This window comes from Salvelinus alpinus, chromosome 12 (genome assembly GCF_045679555.1).
Source record: "Salvelinus alpinus chromosome 12, SLU_Salpinus.1, whole genome shotgun sequence".
Taxonomy (NCBI): Eukaryota; Metazoa; Chordata; class Actinopteri; order Salmoniformes; family Salmonidae; genus Salvelinus; species Salvelinus alpinus.
In genome coordinates this window covers 11535505-11551026 of record NC_092097.1, presented here as the reverse complement: position 1 = coordinate 11551026, position 15522 = coordinate 11535505, and the positions used below count along the sequence as shown (strand labels likewise).

Below are 15522 nucleotides of genomic sequence, written 5' to 3'. Positions count from 1 at the left end.
CGGAAACTTTGAGCAGGGTGGTGTGAGGTTGCCATTACCGTTGTTTTTGGTGTGACTCTTAAACGTCCACTAACACTGCTGTTTGTCAGTTAATTGGTTTATATTGGTTCTGGTGCTCTAGTTTAGTTCCAGCCCTGGGCCCATGTGTTTAGGGACGTCCCCTCCCCCGTCTGAAGAGCAGACGCTGTCTGATTCCCAGGCCCCGTGGGGGTTCGCCTGATAAGCACATGCTGCTGCTCTGAGACCCAGCCTCCTCTCCCTGTAGGCTTAATATGGGCTTTAAATATCCACCCTGCCATAGTCATAACACCCTGCTGGGACCTGGCACAGGCCTCGTCAGTACTGTCCTCCTCTCTCGGTCACCAGGTGGAGGAGAGCAGCCCACAGCCCACCTTAACACATCCCATCTGTACTGGAGATAAATGGTTTTAATAGGCTGAGAGCTCCCAAACAGCACAGAGATAATATGTGCCTGCTTCCAGGTTCCTACTGGAACAGGAGGAACAGGCATGCTGCTGGAGGGAGATTGATTGATTGATTGATTGATTGATTGATTGATTGATTGATTGATTGCAGGCAGTAGTAATAAAACCCAGATTATAATGCTACTGGCCCTGTTGTTCCGTACTCCCCTGTGATGGAGAGGAGTAGAGTGGTCATTCCACCAATTGAGTACCTTTTGGGTAGTGTAGTTTTAGTTTGCTTAATTTGAACATTCTGTCATAGAGAGCACATGTTCAACATAAATTAAAAACATGTTTTCCCATCTCTAGGTTGCATTAAAAAAAATGACTATGGTAAGTGCCTATTACGTGCCAAATAAAGTACCAGGTTTGACTGTAACAGGGTTGACGATTTCATCTTAAATCAGCCATAAATCCTATTGTGACAGGGGGAATGGAAGCTTGTTGTGTGCAACAGAGCAGGCAATCGAATGCAAACTTTTAAAAAAAAATATATATATATATATATATATAATTAAATTGTTAACATTTCTAGCCTGTCTACCTGTTGGTAACAGGGTTGACATGTTATGCTCGACCCACTCAGTTTTCCACCACAAAACACCAGAAAATGGCCAAAAAGAGTAGAATCAGCTCACCTGCTTTTACACTGTGATTTGACTGTTGACTATTCAATGTTTCTTTTGAGTAAAAAAAAAAAAAGGAATTGTTTTACCATATTAAAACAAGAGTTCAGTTCACGTAACAAGATTGAACTTAAAATGAGGGACAGACATTTCATGTGATAAGATGAATCACTAATCACATTAAATATATAATATTCTTCAGAGGTGACTTTGTCAAAGCAATAAAATAACTAGGGCTTTACATTTACCACATTTCCAGCCACTGTTTTTATGCGAGTATAGTCATACAATATATCTTTTTTGGAAATCACTACAGCTGTGATGGAAACAGTACGTTTCGGTACAATTTTATAAATGTCGACAGAATTTGATCGTTCGACATCGGGATCTTTTTGTGTCTGTAAAATGTATTATGTGAGAAATGTATTATGTGAGAAATGTATTATGTGAGAAATGTATTATGTGAGAAATGGCGGTGGAAACTCCTTTATGGGTAAATATTGATAAAATGCCCATCATATCGAAGTAAACTTGGATTCACGCGATGATATGGTGTGTGGTCCTCCCACTACGACTCAGGGAAACATGCAGTTTATTAGGCTACAGATGAAAGTTATGATGAACTTTACAGGGTGGTGAAAGTGCCCAGTGATCTTGATGCTCCTTTCCAATAAATATGCAGGGTCTTATTCTGGTGACGTGATGATCGATGCTTGACTGCCGTTTGACAAATAAAAATAAATTTAACCATAATAATCTCATGTAGACTAGCCTACCCGCAGTGTATCTGCGAGCTGTTGGCTAGAGCAAACGTGCCAAGACTAGAGTAGGCACATTTACTATTTAACGCAACAGTTTTTGTGTCTATCGGTCCAGTTGAAAATGCGATGGAAATACATTGAACTTTCGATTTTAATTTGGTACATGAAAGTTTAAGCGGAAAAGTACATTTCTGTGTGCACTGAATTGTATCCGCAACAAGTCCGTTTGGTGGAAACACCACTTGTGGGAATTTTATATTTTGTTTAATGCGGATTTTCGTCAATTGGATGGAAACTTGGAGAAATGTTGCGCTTAAGTCATATACAGTCAAAATGCAGAATGTTCTATGTTGTCTATATTAAAAGGCACTTCATTTAATATAACAGGTTATATTAAATATGGGTTTACAATTTATACTTAAAATATCAAAGGGACACTAAAGGCACTCTTTTTGTGGAACGACCCAGAGACTACTAGATCTGGTTTACCAGTAAACTACCATAATTTTGGTGTCTCAATGATTTTATGTAATTTATCACAAGACATCTAGTGGCCTTTTTTGGTACTTCAGATTATCACAGGTGGCTGTATTTATCTCTTGCCCTCTGTGTGGCCGTCACACGTAAAATGTATGAAATAATTCAATAAGATTTTATAATACATTTTAATAACCGCTGCAAAACATTATCCAACTATAAACCATCAACTTAGTGAATACCAATGGTGTTTAATATTTGGTGTTTATTAGGATCCCCATCAGCCGCTGCAAAAGCATCAGCTACTCTTCCTGGGGTCCACATGACATAATATATAGTACAGGACATTATTAGTAACGGACTGAAATATGAGGGTTTCGGCATGAAATATATATTTTTATTCCATTTTTTTACACACTTAATATGTCAAACTGGTGACAGTTGTGAAAAAAAGTCAATAGTTGGATGAGTTGCAGAGGTAATACAAAAATGCCATTATTGAAAAAGCATTTAATCAACAATTAGGCTATTTTCTCTTGAACCATCTGGTCTATCTAATAGAAACTCATGGACAATATGGACACAGATATAACAAAATGAATACTATATTGGCTAATATTTGTAACGTGATCCTGCGTTGTGTATTGTATAATGTGAAGGGGGGGGGGACGATAGAATGACATAGATTTTCATTTAATTCCAAAAATGACTGAAGATTCCGGTAACTTTGGTAAATTACCGGGAGCTTTGTAACCCTAACTACAACAGAGCTTAGAATGTTCGACAAAGATAAATGTTTCCTCTGTAGAGACAGACAGAAGCCCTGAGTGAGAAGCTGCTCCCTCTCCAGTTGTTACTGGACTGAGCGTATAGAGCCTCTTTGTTTTGTCTACTCTGCTACTGCTGTTAGCATTGGAGGTGATTAATTTCCGCTACACTATAAATAAATTAATCCAACTCTCTCCTCAGGTTCTGCTCCTTCCCTCCTTATCAACAGCCCTGCTCTTTCTATAATAGCATCCGTTTATCTGACTATTCGCAGGCCTTGTAAATGTTGCCTTGAACACACAGCTAGTCTGTCCCCAGTCGACCCCACAGCATCAGCCTCTTAAAAAAAAAAATGCTCTCCATCTCACAAGCAGTGTCACACTTCCACTGTCCCAACCTTACACTGAGCTTTGCCCTATTTAACTCCTCATGCGATCTGCATAGGCTGTTCTTATGATAGTACATTTTGTATTGAGTTAATCAGTGTTGGATGATCTATAACAGCAGATGGGGATTTTATGTCCTTAGAAGCCCTGCCTTTGACTGTTAGCCAGATTTGTTTTCAATTAATGAGTTCACATTTACATAATCGTTAGGCTAGGTGATAAAAGGTTTATAAGCCCTGGGGTGGCTGACTTTCATCCAACTAAGAGTGACAGAGGCAGAATACATTTTATATTGGTGTGTTTAATGCTTGGAGCACAACCTGCACATGAATCCTAAATAACCTCTCATCTCTCTCTTATCCCTCTCTCGCTCTCATTCCAGTCATCGGCCAAGGGCCTGCGTGCGACCATCGGCGAGGCATTTGAACGCCTGCAGCGGTTCCTGCGAGAGCGTCAGAAGGCCATGCTGGAGGAGCTGGAGACGGACACGGCGCGCACGCTCTCCGACATCGAGCACAAGATCCAGCGCTTCAGCCAGCAGCTGCGTGACGTCAAGGAGGGCATCGGCATCCTCCAGGAGCGCCTCAACGAGACGGGACGCCACGACTTCCTGGAGGGCGTGGCCCTCACCTCCGAGAGGTGCTCTGCTTACTGTCTGACTGACCTTGGATCAGCTCTTCTTCCAAAAAGCCACAGTCCTAAACTTTTGTAAGATAGCACACTGTCTGAGGTTATGTTATATTATACTCCCCTCCCGACATAAGACCATCCCCTGAATGTAATGAATGTAACCCATTCTGCTCATCGTCAGGATAGTGACAGTGATACCGATAGTGATACCGATAGTGATAGCTTGGAGAGAACGTGTGGAGTTAAGCAACTCATTGATATACCAGACTCATTATTTTAAATCGGGGAAAGAGGGTGCTCAGGGATTCAGTTAAAGTATTTAAGATCTTAGAAGGGATTGATAAAGTGGACTGAGGAAGTTGTTGCATCAGAATGCTTTCTAATCGTAGCCGGCCACGACCGGGAGACCCATGAGGCGGCGCACAATTGGCCCAGCGTCGTCCGGGTTAGGGGAGGGTTTGGCCGGATGGGATGTCCTTGTCCCATCGCGCTCTAGCGACTCCTTGTGGTGGGCCCGGGCGCATCTGACACATTGGTGTGGCTGGCTTCCGGGTTAAAGCGAGCGTTGTCAAGAAGCAGTGCGGCTTTGCCGGGTTGTGTTTTGGGGGACGCGTGGCACTCGACCTTCGCCGCTCCAGAGTCCGTGCAGAAGTTGCAGCGATGGGGCAAGACTGCAACTACCAAGTGGATATCACGAAATTGGGGAGAAAAAGGGGTAAAAAGTACAAAAAAGAAATGCAATAAAATACTACTTTCTAACAAATGGTCCAGAGGGCATTGACAGGAATGAGTGAAGAATGAACTGATATACAGGTTTGCCTTCTCATAAAATCACAACGATTCCAGGAAGTGTAGTACTGGCAGAAACCCTTGGAAAATGTGAGAAAAGACTGTACAAGGTTGTGGTTTCTCCTCAGGGTAACTCTCACAAACTCACAGCAGGTGAATGGTTAGCTTTGCATAATTTTCTGTTTCAATGTTTCTCAGGATTTTCGGTGTACAGCTGTGCAGCCCGATGGTTCCCAGGCAGGGTTGAGAGGGGGGTTCAAGGATACATGTGGGAGGAATGAGAATGACTAATGTGGGGGTGGATACTGTAATAGCGTTTGAGCCCCCCCCCCCCCCCCCCATCACCCATATCAATCTACACTGCTGTAGAATATTATGTGGCCATCCAGAATCTGACAGATACTTTTATCAACAACGAACAGCGAAAATAGAGCAATGACTAGAGACATCTCACAGAGCGAGCAAAGAGATGTGAAAGTAGATCGATAATTGACATTGATCGTTCTTCTCCACCTACAGGATAAAAGGAAAGATACATGAGACCAATCTAACATATGAAGATTTCCCGACCTCCAAGTACATGGGGCCCCTGCAGTACACAATATGGAAGTCTCTCTTTCAGGATATTTCACCAGGTATGCACCACCTACGTTAACCCTCACATAATTCAACTGTGTAACAGCATTCGCTTCACCAGGAGTGTCTCATGAATTGTTCGATGCACCCAAGTACCTCAGCCCATCATTCAGTTATGATACAAATCATTGTCTCCACCATGGGTTTTTACTCCTAAGGGTGCTCTTAAGCGAGGTATTTAACCCTAATTGCTCCTGTAAGTCGCTCTGGATAAGAGCGTCTGCTAAATGACACACATGTAAAATGTAGCATAGATTTGGGTTTAAACTGGGCTCTGATTGATGCCTTGGAAACCTTGGAGAAGACTCCCACAGTGTGAGCTAATCCTGCGTTCAAATATCTGGGATGTTTGTGAGTTCTGTGAGAAAATGGTGGCTGGAGGGCTGAGATGCCCTTCGCTGTCAGGAAAGCTGATGAAGATCTCTCTCCTTTCTTCTCCCTCTTCCTGTTCTCCCTGAGCCCACAGCCATCGCTCACACTCACAGAAGGTTATTTAAAACGATGCACTCAATTCTCTGTCAATTCTCTCATTTTGGCCTTCTGAAGCTGGAGAGAAGGCAGAGTGGTTTCTTGGCCTCCCTTGACTGCTTGCCAAATGGAACAATTGGTTCAGATCCATCAACACTGGCTGCCACGGTGACAACAACAAAGCCTTTTCTCCCATCATCCCTCTCGCTCTCTCTGCAGATGATAGTTTACGGGATTAATAGTAGTCTACCTCTCCTCTTCTCTCAAACCCAGTGCCCTTTTTCATCCATGTTACCAACTAGAAAATGGCATACGTGTGCATGACTTGAGTGTATGAACGCTGGTGTTTGTTGTGTGTGTGTGTGCAAGAGTGATTATTTTCATTTTCATGAATTGATTGAAACACACACACACTGTCTGGCGACGTTGTTGAGTGGGGGAAAACATTGTCCTGCCTGCTGGCTAGTGGCAAGGCCACCTGTTTTTGTACTGTGTGATATAAACACTGAAGATCAAGGGAGGAGATTTGGCAAATTCCTTTCTCTGTTCTGTTTTAAACCAGCTCTATGTATGGGAGTGAGTGAGGAGAACAAGCTGCTATTGTTCTCCCAGCTAATTTTCCCATAGAACCAGACAGAACCAGAAAAAAAGAGACTGAACCCAGTGCGACAACCACACTCCCTCCCTAACCCACAGTTAACCCACAGAACGACATGTAACTAGCTGCCTCCAGCCCTGCCAAGCCAACACAGAGCTGTGGAGACATGCTCCTCCCAGCTCCATTTCCATGACATTGTACAGTATCAATGTGTAGTGGAGGCCGAGGTCATTTTGAATGCTTACTCCATAAGCTGTTTCCCTTTTGTAGCATAAAGTCGAAGGGTATGAACCAACAGTCCCAAACATGGCTCATGTAAATACTCTTCATGAGGTCTTCATTTCCTTAAATATGATTACAGTAGATGTTGGGCAATAGGGGGGTATTACAAGAGTGGATTATTAGGCTACCCATCAGTCATTCCAACACCATGACAGCCCCTTATTCTCCTCCCGATAGGGTCCTTCAGCAGCACCGGCTCATTTGATTGGTAGAGCAGAAACACCAGGCACAGTCAGTAAACCTACACTGACTGACCACTGCAGACAGAGACTGTGCCAGTGACTCAGCTCCTCCCTCCAAACAGAATGTCCTTGGTCCTCTCCCAGACACCTGATGAATCACTTTTTAAAGATAACATTTAGAAAATCAATTTGTATGCACTTGCCTTCAGATCCCCTCTCCAGTTCAGTGACTGGCTGAAACGGATGCCAGGACGTTTTCACTGCCTCAGCATAAAACTCAGACAGTACAGCGGCGATGGTGACAAATGGAGTGCAACGAATGACACCTCCGTTCTGGAGCTAGTGTCTGTCTGAGGGAGGGAGCGTCCTCATAACATATTTATGTTTCTCTATTGGTAAACAGTAGGGAAGAATATGTCCTTATCTGTATCCTGTCTTTATCCTGGCTTTATCTGGGCTTGCCCTGTCAGGTTGTCTCTGGTGTGTTTTTGAACTGTGTCCATTCTCTCTCTCCGTAGTGCCAGCAGCTTTGACCTTAGACCCCATCACAGCCCACCAGAGACTCATCCTATCAGATGACTGCACCATCGTAGCCTATGGAAACCTGCACCCCCAGCCCCTGCAGGACTCCCCGCGGCGCTTCGACGTGGAGGTGTCTGTGCTGGGGGCCGAGGGCTTCGGCTCCGGGGTGCACTACTGGGAGGTGATGGTGTCAGAGAAGACCCAGTGGATGATCGGCGTGGCCAACGAGACGGTCAGCCGCAAGGGCAGCATCCAGATCCAGCCCAGCCGCGGCTTCTACTGCGTCGTCATGCACGACGGCAACCAGTACAGCGCCTGCACCGAGCCCTGGACCCGCCTCAACGTCAAGAGCAAGCTGGAGAAGGTGGGCGTGTACCTGGACTACCCCAAGGGCCTGCTGGTGTTCTACAATGCTGACGACATGTCCTGGCTGTACACCTACAGGGAGAAGACGTTCCCGGCCAAGCTCTGCCCCTACTTCAGCCCCGGGCAGAGCCACGCCAACGGCAAGAACGTCCAGCCGCTGAGAATCAACACCGTGCGTCTATAAGAGCCACACACAGGGTCACTCTACAGATCGGCTCGCTCACCTCAACCCTCCCTGAGGATAGGATACCAACGATGATGATGTAACTAAGATCCTAAAGACGGCTCGTTTTTTTAAATGATGAGAGGGGGGGGACAAAACAGGGTGTTTGACTATGAAATGTAAATTTCTTTCGTTCTGGTGTTCTTTCCGGGTCGCTGTTTTTTGTCTTGCCTGTCGGTGTGGCTCCTCACTGATCTCACCAGGGAGGAACTATGTGGACATTGCTGCAGCATCATGGTTTCAACTGGAGCCCCGGTTAACTTCTTCAGGGGTGGGCCTCTGGGCTTTACTCTGTCTGCATAGATGACGTCATCGCACCGTGGTTTAGTAGTGGGATCTCTGTGCTGTGACCGAGGCCCACCTTGCACAGGCCCACGGGCTCTGCTCTCCTTACAAGGCTCCAGACTGACTGACAGACGGCTGCTCGGTCTGTCTCTCTCAGCAGCCAGACATTTTGAAAATGGCGGTCACCTTTCTTTCTTTTAGGCTTGTTTGTGGAATATTTCTGACGACGCTCTGCTCCTTTTTCTTTGGCACAGTTAGCAGTTGTGAGCCCGTGAGTGAAAGCCTATCGGTGTGGCAGTGAGTGCCCGTTCCATGTCCTCCCGTGTACCTGTACACTTTACTGATGGAAATGATGTCGCAGCTCTTGATTCCTTTCCCTCAGGTCACACGTCCAGTTTTCCACAGTCGACACTGTCAGTCAGTCCAAGTGCTGGACGTGGCTGATACTCATCATTTGACAATGGCAGCCTCATGGTCTGTGTGCTCTAGTGATGGTCACTCTGTGCGTGGTCACTGTTGTGGTGCTTGCCGTCGTCACCCTTCCCTCGTTTCCCTACACCTCTCCGTCTCTGTTCCTTCTCTCAGCACACCCACCCTCCTGTGTGTGACGTTGGGGGTGCCTGGAGAGGTCGTGTGTGTGGCATGAAAATGTGTCGCTGTGCGAGTGGGGACCTCTCTCCCCACCGGGTGGTTTCTGTTGGGTTCTTCCACTCCAGCATGAGAGCTCTACTCTACCTGGCATGTACCTATGTTACATATTTGTTTGTACTTTTATTTTTAGCAGGTTAGTCTCTTTTTGAGATGAACATTCTGAGATGATCTGGCCAAATAGCAGTACACAAAGTTGCAGACACGTTTACAAAATAAAACACAAAGCATTACAGTTGGGGGGGGGGGAAATAAACATACATTTACATTTACCCCCCCCCCACCTAATTTTCCATCATAGTGTTTAACCTAGTTTTAATCTCATTTAAAGGGTCGAGCTCCAGTCATTTCAGGACCTTTTTTAAGCTGGTTCCAAGTGAAAGGCGCAGTGAACTGGCATACCCCCCCCCCCCCTCCTAATTTGTCTGCTGGAAAATGTAGTTACAGAAGCGTACAGGGGCGTACATGTACAAAATATCACCGTCATTAATTACAGCCACGAAAATAGCCTCTTCCTGACGTCAAAAGAAAAACCCAACTTGAGCCTAACGCATTCGATGTGGTGTTTTAAGTGAGACACTCATCTATCTAGAAACCCCAGTACTTGTAAGTTGCTACTCTGTCTATACGTGGAAGAGGTGACGTTTTTATTTGTGAAAACCATAACGTTTGTCTTATCATTTAAAAGCAACTTCAGCTGACAGAGCTTAGTTCGGACAATTGATGACATAACACCAAACTGAACACACTGAGTTCTATCTGATAGTTACCCGTTGAACCTTGAGACTGCCCGATCAGATGATCCTATCTCCTATCCAAGTCTTTGCAACGCGTCATGGTCAACGGCGTCGAATGCCTTTTTGACAGCTCGATGAAAAGGGAGACGGGTGCCGTTTCTCGCCCCGTGGCATCAATAATATCATGAACAACTTCTGTTGCTGCAGTAGAAGAGCCATGCTGTTTTCTGAAACCTCCATTGAAACTTAGATCAAACGTCATTGACACACAAACCTGTGGATTCCATCTCCCTGCCTCCTCCCTCCCTCGACGTCGCATCGTAGGTGTCAGAGGTTAATCAGAATAAATGAATCTTGACATCTGCTGAATTACAGTTAGCCTATGGGGCAGAGACCACTGATAACTTGAGCAGCATGACGCTGGAATTAATGAGCTCTGGAAGGTCTTTAATCATTCTGTCTCTTTGTACACCAAATGCAACAGCTTCATAGATTTTTACGGAGTTACAGTTCATATGAGGGAATCAGTCAGTTGAAATAAATTCATTAGGCCCTAATATATGGATATCACATGACTGGGAATACAAATATGCATCTGTTGGTCACAGATACCTTAAAGAAATGGGTCTCACAATGGACCTCAGGATCTCATCGTGGTATTTCTATGCATTCAAATTGCCATCCATAAAATGCAATTTTGTCCATAGCTTATGCCTGCCCATACCATAACCCCACCGCCATCATGTTCACAACGTTGACATCAGCAAACCGCTCGCCCACACGGCGCCATACACGTGGTGTGCGGTTGTTAGACATACTGACAAATTCTCTGTGCAACAGCTCCTACAGTCAGCATGCCAATTGCACGCTCCCTAAAAACTTGAGACATTTGTGAGATGACACAACTGCGCATTTTAGCGTGACCTTTTATTGTCCCCAGCACAAGGTGCACCTGTGTAATGATCGTGGTGTTTAATACTCTTCTTAATATGCCACAGCTGTCAAATGGATGGATTATCTTGGCAAAGGAGAAATGCTCACTAACAGGGATGTAAACAAATTTGTGCACAACATTTGAGATAAATAAGCTTTTTGTGGGTATAGAACATTTCTGGGATCTTTTATTTCAGCTCATGGAACCAACACTTCACATGTTGCGTATATATTTTTGTTCAGTGTAGTTTAATAACATTAAGGATATGAAAATGGCCAAAGAAAGCAATATTACAGTACATTATTATACTGCCTTGGCCTGGACTGTTGGCATCTTGTTGGCAATGTTACATTTAGTTCCATAAGGCTGTTGCAGTGTAAACATAACACACCAATATATATTCTCTGAGGCCCAGGTATGTGTTGGCTCCTCTGCCCCAAGAGCTCTTGTTATTCCCTGGTTTAAGACGAGAGCTTTTGTCCCTTAGCCAAGTCCAGCATTGAGAGAGCCTAGAGCCAGAGGGCGGGCTGTCTGTATGTTAGTGTGTGCTCATGTTGGTGGGATATATACAGTTTATTCAGAAAGTATTCATACCCATTGACATATTCCACATTTTGTGTTACAGCCTGAATGATTTATTTATTTTCCCCTCAACCATCTACACACAATGACAAAGTGAAAACATGTTTTTAGAAATGTTTGCAAATTTAATGAAAATGAAATACAGATATCTAATTTATGTAAATATTTACACCCGAGTCAACTACAGTTGAAGTCGGAAGTTTACATACACCTTAGCCAAATACCTTTAAACTCAGTTTCACAATTCCTGACATTTTATCCTAGTAAAAAGTCCCTGTCTTAGGTCCGTTAGGATCACCACTTTATTTCAAGAATGTGAAATGTCAGAGAATTATTTATTTCAGCTTTTATTTATTTATTCACATTCCCAGTGGGTCAGAAGTTTACATACACTCAATTAGTATTTGGTAGCATTGCCTTTAAATTGTTTAACTTTGATCAAACATGTCGGGTAGCCTTCCACAACCTTCCCACAAGTTGGGTGAATTTTGGCCCATTCCTCCTGACAGAGCTAATGCTCGCACATGCTTTTTCAGTTCTGCCCACAAATTCTCTATAGGATTAAGGTCAGGGCTTTGTGATGGCCACTCCAATACCTTGACTTTGTTATCCTTAAGCCATTTTGCCACAACTTTGGAAGTATGCTTGGGGTCAATGTCCATTTGGAAGACCCATTTGCGACCAAGCTTTAACTTTGTGACTGATGTCTTGAAATGTTGCTTCAATATATCCATGTACTTTTCCTCCCTCATGATGCCATCTATTTTGTGAAGTGCACCAGTCCCTCCTGCAGCAAAGCACCCCCACAACATGATGCCGTGCTTCATGGTTGGGATGGTGTTCTTCGGCTTGCAAGCCTCCCCCTTTTTCCTCCAAACATAACAATGGTCATTATGGCCAAACAGTTCTATTTTTGTTTCATCAGACCAGAGGACATTTCTCCAAAAAGTACAATCTTTGTCCCCATATGCAGTTGCAAACCATAGTCTGGCTTTTTATGGCGGTTTTGGAGCAGTGGCTTTTTCCTTGCTGAGTGGCCTTTCAGGTTTTGTGGATATAGATACTTTTGTAGCTGTTTCCTCCAGCATCTTCAAAGGTCCTTTGCTGTTGTTCTGGGATTGATTTGCACTTTTCGCACCAAAGTACGTTCATTTCTAGGAGACAGAACGCATCTCCTTCCTGAGCGGTATGATGGCTGCGTGGTCCCATGGTCTTTATACTTGCGCACTATTGTTTGTACAGATGAACGTGGTACCTTCAGTCATTTGGAATTGCTGCCAAGGATGAGCCAGACTTGTGGAGGTCAAAAAAAAAAAATTCTGAGGTCTTGGCTGAATTCTTTTGATTTTCCCATGATGTCAAGCACAGAGGCACTGCGTTGGAAGGTAGGCCTTGAAATACATCCACAGGTACACCTCCAATTGATTCAAATGATGTCAATTAGCCTATCAGAAGCTTCTAAAGCCATGACATAATTTTCTGGAATTTTCCTATCTGTTTTAAAGGCAGTCAACTCAGTGTATGTAAACTTCTGACCCACTGGAATTGTGATACAGTGAACTATACGTGAAATAATCTGTCTGTAAACAATTGTTGGTAAAATTACTTGTGTCATGCACAAATTAGATGTCCTAACCGACTTTCCAAATCTATAGTTTGTTAACAAGCAATTTGTGGAGTAGTTGAAAAACGATTTTTAATGAGTCACCACCTAAGTGTATGTAAACTTCTGACTTCAACTGTGGCCAAACCTGGACGACGCTGGGCCAATTGTGCGCTGCCCAATGGGACTCCCAATCACAACCGGATATGATACAGCCTGTATTCATTGCAAACATTTTATTGCTTTACCACATTTTTTGCAGTATTACTTTAGTGCGTTATTGCAAACAGGAAGCTAGTTTTTGAATATGTTTTATTCTGTACAGACTTCCCTCTTTTCACTCAGTCAATTATGTTAGTATTGTGGAGTAACTGTTGTTTATTCATCCTCAGTTTTCTCCTATCACAGCCATTAAACTCTGTAATTGTTTTCCTCTCTGGCAGCTGAGTTAGGAAGGACACAGTCACCTTTGTAGTGACTGGGTGTATTGGTACACCATCCAAAGTTAATTAATAACTTCACCATGCCCAAAGGGATATTCAATGTCTGTTTTTTTATTTTTTACCCATCTACCAATAGGTGCCCTTCTTTGCAAGGCATTGGAAAACCTCCCTGGTCTTCATGGGTGAAACTGTTTGAAATTCACTGCTCAACTGAGGGACCTTACAAATATTTGTATGTGTGAGGTACAGAGATGAGGTAGTCATTTAAAAAATCATGTTAAACACTTATTTCACACGGAGTGAGTCCATGCAACTTATGTGACTTAAGCCAATTTCTACTCCTGAACTTATTTAAGCTTGCCATAACAAAGCGGTTGAATACTTATTGACTCAAGACATTTCAGCTTTTCAGTTGTAATTCATTTGGAGAAATGTCTAAAAACATAATTTCACTTTGATATTTTGGGTTATTGTGCATAGACCAGTGACAAAAAAAACGTCTCAATTTAATAAATTTTTAAATTCAGGCTGTAACATTTGGAAAAAGTCAAGGGGTGTGAATACTTTCTGAAGGCACTGTATGTTCTGGCCTCTTGTCTGTGAGGTGCAGTGATAAAAGATCCCCCTATATCCCTGCTCTTGCATCCTTGTGTCTGTGTGTGTCTTGTCCGTGTTGTCCACTTTAAAGAACTGGGGCAGTGCCCTGCTTTGTTGGATGCGTTGTTGGTGTGTTCTGATGACTGTGTGCAGTACGATGCAGATCCCTGTGGGGTCTAATAAAAGCAACACTGCTGTCCGGTGATGTGGATAAGAAGTAGAAAGATTATTATTGTGGGGTGGTGGTGGGTAACTGGTATTGGTGGTGGTGGTGATGATTATAATACCACTTTTAATGATTGTGTCAGGATGTTGGTGGCTGTGCAACCATCATTGTGCGAACACACACTGGTGTGCTTGTTGCCTGAGGTTCTTGAGAAATGTTTTAATGTACAATTAAAGATTGGTAAAACCAACATGCCTGTTTTGACTTTCTTTTAGAAACACTGATTAACATACTAGTACATTAACATGTAGTACTAATGGATTTGTTGGGGCTCAGTCCTTTGACAAAATGCAAGTGAAATGCTTTCTCAGAACTCATTACTAGAGAGCAGCTAGAATCTATCATAGTTGTACAGAATGAGATGAGGCAGTGCTTGCTGGTGTACATTCTGTGTCAAGGTGCATATTTCAGCGGAGTTGTGCCAAATCCCAGCCCTGTGAAAGCCTCTGACAAGCCAGAGACTATGTACTCCCTTTGTTCCTCCCCTTCTCATGCTGAGGCATTTCTCAACTAGATTAATAAAAAGCTGAGAGTAACCCTGTGATGGATCACACTGTCTGAACACAAGACGACCTCACTGCAGGGCCTTATTGTGCTGTATGCAGGGCTGATCCCTCACTCACTGTCTCTCTGTCTGCTGTCTGTGAGGATGCCTGGAGATTAGAGAATGCCTTCTAAAATGCCTTCTAAAAAATGCCAGCCCACTCCTTAAAAAAAAAAAATGAAACCATTGTATAAAGTGAACATCGGAAGCAAGAAGCAGCGGTTTGCCAGCTCTTTGATGTCGGTGCCGTTGTTGGAGGAAAGGTTATGCTTGTAGCGTGACATTACCTCATGCTCCATTGTACGTGCTAATTCAGGGCTGATTGAGTCCAGTTGCATCATTATTACAGAGGAGCTGTGGACCTGGCAACAGAGCAGCGCAGCTAACAACCGTCAGTCAGCCACCCCAGGACCAGATCTCAGTACTTCTCTACAGTATTTAGTTCTCCTCTCACTTACACTCCTGTAAAGGAGCAGACTAACTTCAACTCAGGAGAATTTGTCCGTTCAAATAAAAGGGATTTTTGTTGTTGCCATGGGGAGATCTTTATGAAACCCTCACCATTTAATACAGGTACATGTGGTTCAGCTGTGGGTGTAGTGTGAGCTGTTGGCTTCACTATCCTAAGAACAGTGAGCTGATGGTAAGTAGGGCTGTTCTCTCACAGGTACCATAACTGTAGTGACTGAATGAGCTGGAGAGCGAGCGTTCACTCTATCAATTCAAATGATGCCGTAGACACTAT

General features: G+C 43.7%; 1 protein-coding gene across 2 annotated transcripts in view; it reads left to right on the top strand.

Annotated features, from left to right (window-relative positions):
- The window catches only part of LOC139535522 (E3 ubiquitin-protein ligase TRIM62-like), a 46029-nt gene extending 31606 nt beyond the window's left edge, over positions 1 to 14423 (top strand). Inside the window, exons 4-6 of one of the 2 annotated variants that reach the window (XM_071335005.1) lie at positions 3865 to 4190; positions 5421 to 5536; positions 7586 to 14423. In XM_071335005.1, coding sequence (XP_071191106.1) covers positions 3865 to 4190; positions 5421 to 5536; positions 7586 to 8139 — 996 coding nt within the window. In that variant the 3' untranslated portion in view covers positions 8140 to 14423. The remainder of the gene's footprint in view (positions 1 to 3864; positions 4191 to 5420; positions 5537 to 7585) is intronic. The other variant, XM_071335006.1, reaches the window with a different exon arrangement.
- Positions 14424 to 15522: the final 1099 nt, after the last annotated feature.